Source organism: Gavialis gangeticus, unplaced genomic scaffold (genome assembly GCF_001723915.1).
Source record: "Gavialis gangeticus isolate Ggan-Ray unplaced genomic scaffold, GavGan_comp1, whole genome shotgun sequence".
NCBI lineage: Eukaryota > Metazoa > Chordata > Crocodylia > Gavialidae > Gavialis > Gavialis gangeticus.
Genome location: NW_017729006.1, coordinates 18,696,202 through 18,708,656, shown reverse-complemented (window position 1 = coordinate 18,708,656; position 12,455 = coordinate 18,696,202). Strand labels below are relative to the sequence as shown.

Below are 12,455 nucleotides of genomic sequence, written 5' to 3'. Positions count from 1 at the left end.
TGAATGGTCACAGCACAGAGATTTAAATCACAGTGTCACAGGGCAGAGATTTCTGGGGAGAAACCAAGGTGGCTTTCTGCCACACCATCATGTGTGCTTTTATCTAATATTGCAGTTTGTATTGATTCCATTCATTTCAGGATGTTCTTAAACAGATCCCAATTTCTCTGATGCACTCTGCTGCCCTTCACAGAATGTAGGGCCTCCACACTGAAACTCTTTCTAGCCTGTCTTCTGGCCTACACTCCTCTGAAAACATATTCTTAAAATAGTGAATTCTTATTTTGCAGATATAGTCTGGAAAATGATATAGCTGTTTGTTTTGCATGTACTGAATCAAAATTATTCACTTACAAAAATTTGTGATTTGAGCTTTGCTTACATATAGTTTGGTAAGGATACCAAACAAAGACTGTCTTATGGGTAATCAAACCGATACCCATTTTAGAATGATGTTAATATTAAATTCAGTCTATTTTTAACTTATTTTCAGGCTAGATGAAGTGAGCAGTCAAAATGTTAACATTACTGGGCTTTTATTTTAAAATTGTATATGTACCGTATGTAACTATGTAAGACTTGCCTGTTACTGGGAATTATAGTACTGTTTCAGACTCTCTTTTCTATTATATTTAAAGATTGAACTGGACAAACCTATTAAAGCATTCATTCTGGAAAGATGCTTTCAGCAGTTATGGAGGTGAATCTGCAAACAGTCAGGATACAACCTCAAGGTACAGCATGCTTAGGAAAAATAACATTCTTAAATAAAGTGTGCATGTCTGTTTTTTTTCTACTTTCGTACACTTTTCTGGTGGTAGGGTTGGAGTGTTTGTAGCCATGACAGTTCAGGAAATGTACAAGAGTGAAAAATTTCTGTAATACCCTATAGCGGAGTAATTGTATAGTTGGGAGAGATGTTGGACAAGCCTTTAGGCATCAGGTGCCCTTCCTCAGGTCTAAGAAACAGGTAGACACAGGTTGAGCTAAGTAGCAGAGAAAAGACTCCATGTAAAGACAAACTGCTTGGAGGGATGGAGAGGACCTAGTCTGGGAACTTCTTGTGGGACTAGATGTGTTCAAATCAGCAGGTCCTGACGATCTCCACCCCAGAGCACTGAGGGAATTAGCAGAGGTCATTGCGGGACCCCTGGCACAGCTTTACAAGCACTCGTGGTGCTCTGGTGAGGTGCCAGAGGACTGGAAAAGGGCCAGTGTGGTCCCCATTTTCAAAAAAGGGAGGAAGGAGGACCCAGGAAACTACAGGCCTGTTAGTCTTACCTCGGTTGTGGGGAAGCTTCTTGAGAAAATTATCCAGGAGCACATCTGTGAGGAACCAGCAGGGGTGATCATGTTTAGGGTTAATCAACATGGGTTCATTCAAGGCAGGTCCTGTCAGGTCACAAAATCCTTGGACATAGGTGTCACGGTGGATGTAGTCTTTCTGGACTTTAGGAAGGCCTTTGACGCTGTCTCTCACCCCATTCTCATTAAGAAATTAGGTGACTGTGGCGTCAATGCCTACATGGTCTGACGGGTTGCAAATTGGCTGGTGGGCCACACCCAGAGAGTGGTGCTGGACGGGTTGTTTTCAACCTGGAGGAATGTGGGCAGTGGGGTCCCCCAGGGCTCAGTCCTCAGGCCTGCACTGTTCAACATCTTCATCAGCAACTTGGATGAGGGGGTGAGGGGGTAAAAAGCACCTTGTTCAAATTCGGGGATGACACTAAGATGTGGGTAGAAGTGGCATGCTGGAGGAGAGGGACACGCTACAATTAGACCTAGACAGGTTACAGAGGTGGGCAGATGAGAACAGGATGCATTTCAATACGGATGATTGCAAGGTACTGCATCTAGGGAGGAAGAACCAGCAGCATACCTACAGCCTGGGTATTTTTAACTTAACTCCCTTCTAGTCAGCACAGAGGCAGAAAAGGATCGTGGAGTCATTATTGATTCCTAGATGAATAGGGGCTGACAGTGTGGGGACGTGGTCAGGAAGGCTAACCGCACCTTGTCATGCATCCACAGATGCATCACGAGCAGGTTCAAGGAGGTGATCCTCCCCCTGTATGCGACACTGGTCAGGCTGCAATTGGAGTACTGCGACCAGTTCTGGGTGCCGCATTTCAGGAGGGATGTGGACAGCATCGACAGGGTCCAGAGGAGGGCCACTCGCATGATCAGGTGGCAGCAAGGCAGGCCCTATGAGGAGAGGCTACAGGACCTGAACCTGTTCAGCCTCCACAAGAGGAGGCTGAGGGGGGATCTGGTGGCCATCTATAAACTGGCCAAGGGGGACCAGCAGGCAATGGAAGAGTCCCTGCTGTGTCCCCTGAGCACCACCAGGAGTAACAAGGAATAACGGCCATAAGTTGACCGAGAGTAGATTCATGCCAGATATCAGGAGGAACTACTTCACAGTCAGGGCAGCTAGGATCTGGAACCAACTTCCAAGGGAAGTGGTACTCGCTTCTACCCTGGGGGTCTTCAAAAGGAGGCTGGATAATCACCTAGCCGGGGTCATTTGACCCCAGCATCCTTTCCAGCCTATGGCAGGGGGTCAGATTTAATGATCTACCTGGGTTCTTTCTGACCCTACCAACTATGAAACAATGAGACCTCTGCTCTTGTTCTTCCCTCCAAGCAGACTGTTTGCCTTTACATGGAGTCTTCTCTCTGCTGTTTAGTTCAGCCTGTGTCTATATTTCTTAGACCCTCTTCAGAGAAGAGCACCTAATGCCTAAAGGCTTGTTCAATGGCTCTCCCAACTACAGTATACCTTACAGTGGAGTGAGTGTATCACACAAACGCCTTGCTGCTTGTTTTTTCTGGTAGTCACTTGTATTTTTCTTTTGATATAAGAAATTTTAAACTTCATTTTTTAGTATTTCTAGAACAATAATTTACTTGGGCTATTTCATGTCACTTGATGTATATCTTCCACATCTTTAGAATTACATTATTTTTGTCATTGTGAAGTTGTGCCCTCATTTACTTTCCATATGATGAGAAATCTCACTCATTTCCCACAAATGAATAGTTGACTTCACTGGAGATTCATTGGGTATGTATGGGGAGCTGAATTTGGAACTTCATTCTCAATTCAATTTAGAAGACATTTGCACAGTATATGTTGGTGCTGAAATAAACTTCCTTTTCTCCTAACTATAACAAACTGAAATTTCTTGCTAAACTGATTGCTCTTATTTTTCTTCTTGTTTGTATAATAATGATGCACTGTAGTATGCACTTACATAATGCCCTTTTCAGATTTCTCAGAACCTTTTAAATGTGGGTCAATATTATCTCTGTTTTAGAGAGATGAGTTATTTTTATCAACACATCTGTTGATAAAAATAATCCTTTAGTGCTTTTCATGAATTAGTCTTATAGTATCATGAAGCTTAGCAGTTCAGCATTTTGCTTTTATACAGTTAAGTTTTATAACCAGGTGAATGTAAGCATAGGTCAGGAACTAGAATATAAAACATAAACATAAAAACTATAAAAACATAAAAGCATATAGACAAAACTAGAATATAAAACATTATAAACAAAAATTGTTTACACTGTGTTGCATGTGTGACATTTCTGAAAACAGGATCTCTTAAAAGTGCATTAAAAGGCTTGGGCTTCTCCATAATTACTTCTGTTTGACTTATTTTATAATTTCTTACTTTGAATATTTTATTATGGTTGTTCTTTTATATACCTTGTTTCATAGGTTTGGAAGATCTTTTTTGTTCCAAAACAGTGAAAATGGTAGTCTTTTAGAATGATGGGACTATACAATATTTATTTTATATTTCTCCATTGTTCTCTTTAACTCTCTCCCTGCTTATGGCTTAAGTGCTGCAGGATTTCATATTGCCAGTCAAGCAAGAAACCAGAATATACATTTAGGGACATAATTAAGACAAGAAAGTCTGTGATAAATGTGGGTGGTGCTTGTGTTGCTCATAAATATAGTGGTTTTCTTTATAAAATATCTGGGTATTTTACATCACCTGTCAAAGATCTGTTGAATTTTAAGTAAATAAGAGATCTAACCATCTTGGAATCTATACCATTTCCTTTCCAAATTTAGAAATTATTAGCTGTTTGCTTCCTGGTACAAAGTGGACTAATATCTAACCTCTTGGAGATGATACAAGACAATACAAGAGATTTGAGATTCCTTTACAGAACATGCTACAGTCTAAGCCTTTATGTTATTTTTTCATATATTCTGTTATCTAGAATGGCTTACTGCGGTTTTAACTACTGTGTTGTTTAGATTTGCTGTGTGCATGGGTATATAACATGATTAGAATGGTGGTGGCTTTTATTAGCACTACTACTATTGCTAGTACTATTGAAGTGATACAAGTGCTTGACCACCTACATTTCTGAGCCTCTTGACTCAATGGGATTCACAGCCAGTAAACTCTCTCACATTCCGTATGGTTCTTGAGTATAAGGAAGCTAAGTTTGTGGGTCAGGCTCTCAGAATGTGAACCCCAGAGAAGCATGTTTTTAACAGCAAAGTACAGTTGCATCTGAAAGGGTATGCCAACCTTTTAATTTATTAACCTCCATGTGCAAAAGGTAATCAAGTAGCTTTCATCTGTCTTAGTTTAGTTTATAGACTTCACTGTTAAACACACATTTGTTTTGACTACTGCTTTTTGTAACCCGGTGGAAAGTTACACAGGGTTTCTAAAGCTCCTGGTCATCAGATGTATGGTCTTTCTGTAGTTTGAAATAATTTAATAAATCATTTATTATGGTGATATAAAATTAGCCTCTCTAGTTTCATCTCTAATATATTTAGCGCCACTGGCATTGATCCCTCATAATTAATGAGTGTTAAGATTCAGGAGTTTTAGTACTGAGATTTTCTACCAGCCACTTGGTAACACCCTGTGTACTACCACTGCTAACACTGATGCAAACACTGTTTGTACAGAAGCTAGTACAATGTAGTCCTGGTTCATGATAAAGTTTTCAGTAATACAAAGAATAAATAATAATTGAAATTATATTGACTTTTAAAATGCGTTCAGTAATTTGTATCTCTCTCTCTCTCTTCTCTTGTTAACCAGCAGTGAAAACTCAGAGGCATTTGTATCCAGAGATACCAAGGAGCCTTTAGATACCAATACAAAATCAGATAATCTGTCATCCTCAGGAGCAGATAATAAACACCCTAACAAATCTTTCAAGCTAGGTAATATTATACATAGCTAATAATGAAATTCAATAACGAATTAATTTGGGATGAACAAATCCCATAAATCTTATCAGCCACTTGTTCCCAGCAAGATGCGTTTTATTCCTCTTATTCATTAATGAATGCAAGTCCTGTGTGTTCTTTTCAACAGAAAATCCAGATGAATTGCGGCCTAAAAGTGCACTTGATGGTGAATCAAATGAATCTATGTTTCTTCTCAGGTATGAACAACAAAAGCAGTCTGTATAATTTTTACTTTCTATATGCTCAGATATTTTGTTACTATATTAAGATGTAATACATGGCTGGAATGAAGTATTTGTCCCACAAGTTCATAGGGAAAGGTGGCACATAAGTACATAGTTTAAATAGTATAAAGTCGTCTCCTTCAACTTTGAGAGATGTAGAAATTTAAATAATGTTTTTAGTACTGTTTTTCACAGAGTGGGCTAATCTTCGCTGTTTTCCTAAACCAGATTAGAGAAACATTATTGTAGGTTTATCCATTGTTTAGAACTTTGAAATTGTTCTTACTTTACGTATTCACAGCCTGCTTACAGACATTAAAAAAAAAAGAAAAAAACCACACTTTACCAGAAGCAGCAGCACAGTAGTTTGACCTGGTTCTTCAGCGTCTGTATAGGTCAGGTGCTTCAGCAGGGCTTTTTGGCATTTTCATCTAAGAGCTGATTCAATCAGCTCTTAGATAAAAATGCCAAAAAAGCCCCACTAAATGCCTGAGCTATACAGACCAGACATTGAGCAAGCTGGGTCCAACTAACTTGCTCTGCCTTCTGGGCATGCACTGGGCGTGGATTGGGAGCATGCCAAGTTTAAAGTAAAGTGCCATTTTTTTTGTTAACGTCTGTAAGCAGCTACAGTGCTCTTTACTATTTAAACAGTCCTTAATTACATCCTAATAGGACAGTATGTTTGAAACATTTTGTTTCAGATAGTCTAACAGTTTTTTACTGCAATTCACGGGTAAAAAAATAGGGTTAGAAGGCAGCAACATCCCTGACTAAACTGTTTAACTAATCTCCTCTTGAATAGTTTTAGGGATGGAGATTCTACAACTTCTCTAGGTAGCCTATTCCAATGCTTAACTGCTTTCATAGTCATAGTCTATGACAGACATTCAAAAAGCCTGAGCCTGAATTGATTCAGTCTTTGCAGGTTAGTCTAACCTGGCTAGGCTGAACCAGTTTCTAACCATGAAAACATTCCCTCTGCACTGAAGAAATGCAGGCACGTGCCTGCAGTAGCTCAGGCTAGAAGCTGGGGGGTGCTAGAGAAGCCCTCCCTTCTCTTTTTCAGTGCTGAGCTGAGGGGGGCATGGCCAGGCCCTGGAACGACGCTCTGATTTGGGAGGAGGGTCCCTCCTCCTCCTTCCCCCTGCTCCTCCTGACCGGCGAGGGAGCCAGCAGGGTGTTGTTAACAGAGCATTTAGCACCCCGTCAAGAAAACAAAGGTCTCTCTCATTAATTTAAACTCTTCCTAAACAACTTTTCCCAAGGAAGGAACAGAGGGACATTACCAGCTGACCTGTTGATGAGCTCCAAAAAGCCATAAGCAGACACTGGCCTATCTGCCTTTGTCCTGTCTGCCTTACCACATGCTGCCTATGGTCCGGTCTGTGCTGTGGGAGAAGGGAGGTGGGGAATCTCTGCTTGTGCAGGAAGGGGGGAGGGGGGAGCAGAGGGAAGCCGGGCAGAGGGGTGGGGCCAATCTTGCTCTGGAGCAGAGAGCCCTGCCCAGGGTTGCAAAGCATCTGGGATGCTGGGGGACTTTGATTTAAGTGAAACTGGGAAGGAGTCTGGGACAGACACCGCATAAACCAGTTTGACACAATAACGTTCAGTCTGATACTACATTCAACCAGGTTTATCTCAAACCAGTTTCAGCCATTTTCAAACTGGTTTATTTGCCCTGAATGTCTGTTCTGTTACAGGTTTAATCCAGTGTCCGATCACTGATACACAGGTTTATGTGTAATGTCTGTCCCCAGCCATAAAGTTTTTCCTAATCTCTAACCTAGTTTTTGACTTGTTTTGTTTTTGTAATAAGAGCACAGTGTTTCCCCATAATCAATTTATGGTCTAACGTAATCCTCACTGGATTATCTGTAGTACTGCAGTTAAACCAATCATTCCCCAGTCTGTATTTGTGCATGGAGGTGTTCCACAAGGATTTTGCAGCTATCCTTGCTGAATTTCATCTGATTGATTTGGACCATTTCTCCAGTTTTACAGGTCATTCTGGATCCTAGCCCTACCCTCTAGTGTCTGCAACTCTACCCAGTTTACTGTCATCTGCAAATTTGTTAAGCAAGTCCTATAGAGGATATCAATTGCTATGTATTATTTGTGCCATGTACCCCAGTAGTTTGTAAGGAAAAAAAATGAAGTGATTACTTTTAGTTATAGGCTAGTTTTGTCTGAATGGAGAAGGTAAATGCTAATTAAAAATGCTAGTCATGTACTGTTCTTGCAGAAGATGAGCCCAAATAAAGGGCTCATGTGTTATGATCCAAACACACAAGACGAATAGCCCATCAGCCATAACAGTAGTTCAGCCAGTGATTTTTAAAAAAAATAAGATTTACTAAAAAAGAACACTGAAAACCCTCTTTATAAAAAAATAAAATAAAATTGTAATGTGCTAAACTAAGTTTAACTTGAAGAAAAATGATGCTATTTTAATCTTTAATCCAGACATTTTGACTGTCAGACTTTTAAAGGAAGTCAAACCATTGCATTTGAAGGGAGTCACAAGTCGAATATCTGGAAACAGAGGGTTTGTGGATGTGCTAAACCAGTGGTTCTCAACCTTTGATACCTTACATACCCCATGCTGATTGACACAGCAAAAGCGAAACCGGAAGTCCCACCATGGCACTTCCAGTTTCATCACCATGAACCGAGCCCCACTTTTTTCACTGTGGCGTGGGGCAAATCAGCCTGTGCGGGGCCTCCCTCCCTATTACCCGGCACACTGACGCTGGGGAGTGAAAGCCCCGGTGCACTGGACACAGTGGGAGGGGTGGCAGTCGGAGCTTCTGGCTTGAGAAAGCAAAGGCCAAAACGCATTACCCACATACCCCCTGCCCATGTCTCGCATACCGCCAGGGGTACACGTACCACGGGTTGAGAAACACTGTGCTAAACCAGTGTTTGACTATAATAAGGTTTTCTGCAAGGCAGAGAGAAAATTTTCTTCCTTTTGTGTTTTTTCAGGTAGTTTAGTTCAGTGATTAGCTCATTCAGAGTCAAACTGGGAGCTGAGAAAGTGGAAAAGCATGCGTCTTCTTTCTGTCACTTATGAATAAAGACAAGGTGTGAAGGATGGGATTTACCAATTCCTAAATTTTGAACTTGACATGATAACCACAAATAATTGATTCTGTTTATCATCTTTAGACAATACTTCCTTTGTGTAATAAATTAGGAAAGGAAATAGCTAGTTAAACTTTTTTCTTTTTTTGTACGGCATATTAATGTACAGATATTTAACTAATAATACTGACATGCTTCTTTTTGTGCATTTTAAAATTGAATTCCAGTCTTCATCTGAAGAAGTCATGTTTCTTTATGGACACTAACTATAAATAAAATTAACTAAAATTACAAATGTGGAATACAATTAAAATTGATAATGTAACATCTGAGTTTCCTGTGTACAGTTTTAAAATCTCAAGTAAAAGTATTTAAATGATTTTAATAGTGATCACAGATGTTTTTGTGATCACAGATGTGTTGCACACTAGTCTCTCCGTGCTGATTCCTTTCATTGTCTTGCTTTTAAAGTTTTTATGAACAAACAGCATTGGAAATGGGAGTGTGTGGGGGTGAGGGACTGGAGGTGGGGGGAAGGCATGAGAATCTTTGTAATTTTTTAATACTTTCCCAGCTTTCACACAGCTGGCAGTGAGAACAGAAGAATAATCTAAACAGAATAGTATTTCCAGTGAGTTTAATTCTCTTGAGATATTTGATGACTTAAAGATTGAGGAGATGGGATTTTACCATGTTTACCCTATTCGAGGGTATTTTAAAAACAGTAAGTACATTTTTGGTAGATGGAACAATTTTTGTGCCTGACAGCCTCACAGCTTTTCAGAACAATGGGAAACGTGTGAAAGTTTCAACAACTAGAGTATGGTTTATAGTATATGAAACCTATTCAGGACTCTCTCTCTTTCTTTCTCTCTCTTTTTTGGCTTTATTTTAGCTCCCGTCCTACCCCTAGAACTAGCATTGCTGTAGAAACCAACAGCATTCTTCTTACTCCTACTAAGAATTCCCCTCAGAGAAGTTTACAGGCCACAAAGGTGAGCAGAAAAATATTATAGCTTGTTGGTAGTGTTTTTAGATTTAAGGTTGTAGCCTGAATTCCGCAAAGATTTATGCATCAGTATTAAACATGAAATAGTACTGATATACTTTTTTTTTTTTTACTTTACAACTTCTGTACCAAGTAAAGTATATAAAATGGTGTGTACTTACATAATTATTTAGCTTTCAATAATGGCTTTGTATAATATGCAATAATTAATACCTTACTAAGAAACTGCATTATAGAAGAAATATGTTAGGGTCATATTTAAAGTTGTTACTGCAATATCTGATGTTAGTTCACATGTATAAGCATATCCTTTTCAGAAAATATAAACTGCAGTGATCAAAACACTGTACTTTTATCTGATTTTTATCATTTCTATAGTCTTTAAAGACTAGGGTTTTCATACTGTAGTGTTTTTAAAGATACTCATTACTGTGGTAGTTTTTAAGTTACAGGGTTTTTTGTGGAAGTGTGTGTGTGTGTGTGTGTGTGTGTGTATTTGTAAACAAAGGTCCATATGTGAAATAAATGATTTTTTTATTTATTGATATTGCTGCTTAAAAGAAATATGTTAGTATAATTATAGTTCATAAAATATACCTGATAGTTTTTTAAAACCACCTTTATTATAACTAAATGTACTCTACAGAAAGATTAATTGTTCTCACATACTTTAAATGTTCCAAATGCAGTCTAATAAATAACATAGAATCCATAAAATAAAATAATTGCATTTTAAATGTTAGAGGCAATGAGATTATTAATGTAATTACATAAATAACTGTAGATATTAATTCCAAGATGTCTTTTACTATTAAGAAAATGTTTTTAATATCTTGGGCCCTGCTCTTGCAAAGACGTGTATTTTGAGTTTTCAGTGAGACTAATCATAATATGTAAAGTTAACTACATTAAATAATCTTGTGCAAAATTGATTCCTTTGCAGATTGGGCATGAATGTTTGTGCACATAACTTTCTCTTATATTTCTAGATAAACTCTGAAATGCTCTTTCAAACGTTGGACATTGTCCATACAGATTATTTTCTCTCAGGAATGAAAATTATGTCAAAAATGGCATAAACTCTTAGTTGTATATAAATACCTATTCTTTTGACATGAGGCTTAAGAAAAAAAGAATTATCTGTACAATTGGGAGGAATCTGCTAATAGAAATATGTAGTGATAAGGATGGCAGGAATGTTGAATATTAAGATCCCTATTCTTCAGACTTTTAGGACTCAGGCAAGCTGTTTAATTTTCTTCTGCCTCAGTTTCCAATCTATAAAAAGGTGATGATGCTACTTTTTGTTCTCCTGCCCTTTACTGAGCTGTCTTTGTTTACTATAGGTTAAGAAATCTAGGCACTATATAAATCTTGTCTTAGATTTGAATAAATACAGTTATGTTCCTTGTTTGGCATGGGGGGGAGAAAGCCCCTTGTCTTAGATTCAAGTACAGTGTTGTGGGGAAGTGGGGATTGGCAGATGGCTGCAAGAAACAGTGGTGGGGGGAAAAATTAAGACAGCCCCCTGATAACTAGGTTCTATATATTCTAAACAAATTGATACATTTTCCACATAGAGAAACTAATTATTAGGGAGTTGTCTTAAATTTAAAGTCATCTTGATTCAGGTAAATACATAAAATATACAGAACTAAGGGTATTTCTCTTATCTGTACCAGTGATGCTGAACCTATCTGGTCCCAGAGGCTGGATCCAGCATGTGGCATTGGTCCATTGAGGCAGTCTGGCTGTGGAGTGACCTGTGTTCTGGGATCCAGCCATGGAGTGACACAACACACTGGCCTGACTGTGTGCTTGAATGATCTAATGCATAAGGACATGTCATCCAGCCCAAAAGACTCCACAGAGGTCTAGAAACATTGCAGGAGGGGAGTGGAAATTTAATGATGCCACCACTCCCTCAGCACCAAATTTCTGGACCTACTGTAAGCCCCGTGGGCTGGCATGAGATTGAGCACCGCTGATCTATACAATGTGGTTTGGTAATGGTGAAACACAATGTTGCAGAAGAAAAGTTTTCTTTGTTATAAGTCTGTCTACTTATATACATTTTTCTTTTTCTAGGCTGAACATATATGTTCAAGTCAGCAGGATATGGAGTTCAGGCTAAAAGAGCTCATCTACACTGAGTTTGACCTTATTGTAACCCCCATTCTTGACAATCCAAAGGTACAGTACAATAAAATGGTAAATAATAGATTAAGGGCTTGCAGGGCTGGGCTGTTTATGCACAGCAACTTTTCACAGAGTGAAACTCTTCCTTACCTTTATAATTTTCATTATACACAAATACACCCAGTCATTTAGCAAGCCTTCTTGAATTTTCTGGAGTTTCTCTCACACTGTGATAATACAAGTTTAGAGAATTTGATTTAATTTTAGATCAAGTATTTGTCTGAGGCCCCATCCAATGTTTTATTTGTTGCAGGATAAATGTGAGTTTTGCATGACTTTTATGTAACAAGCCAGATATTACAAAAAGCAATGCAAGTTATCCCATGACAAAAATGGGGAACCTGCAATAACATTACATATCTGCCTTAGAGAAGTTCCAACTTAAATCAGCAACATACTTTCTCTTAACTAGCCATACTCATGCATCTGATGATTTTTAGGAGAAAATATTCTAATCCACACTGTTCTAGTGTTGCATACTACCCTCTAAACTCCAGCTACACTGTATTGACATCTCGTTACTATAAATCACACTCAAATGCATAACTGAATGTATAAGTAATTGTCCAACTCAACCATAAACCTTCATTGCATATTGATCTCTCATGAAAATATGCATTTAGCACTGGATGCATTACTATGCTAATATGAAATTTCCTTTTTTTCTTTTCTTTTTTTTTTTTTTTTTTTAAGGATC

The 12,455-nt window shown here is 38.6% G+C and overlaps 1 protein-coding gene across 2 annotated transcripts in view; it reads left to right on the top strand.

The window, feature by feature from the left end:
- The window catches only part of ULK4 (unc-51 like kinase 4), a 556,180-nt gene that overhangs the window by 48,130 nt on the left and 495,595 nt on the right, over nucleotides 1–12,455 (top strand). Inside the window, exons 9-13 of one of the 2 annotated variants that reach the window (XM_019508899.1) lie at nucleotides 639–734; nucleotides 5,091–5,212; nucleotides 5,367–5,436; nucleotides 9,446–9,545; nucleotides 11,648–11,752. In XM_019508899.1, coding sequence (XP_019364444.1) covers nucleotides 639–734; nucleotides 5,091–5,212; nucleotides 5,367–5,436; nucleotides 9,446–9,545; nucleotides 11,648–11,752 — 493 coding nt within the window. Of the gene's footprint in view, nucleotides 1–638; nucleotides 735–5,087; nucleotides 5,213–5,366; nucleotides 5,437–9,445; nucleotides 9,546–11,647; nucleotides 11,753–12,455 lie in introns of both variants that reach the window. The other variant, XM_019508898.1, reaches the window with a different exon arrangement.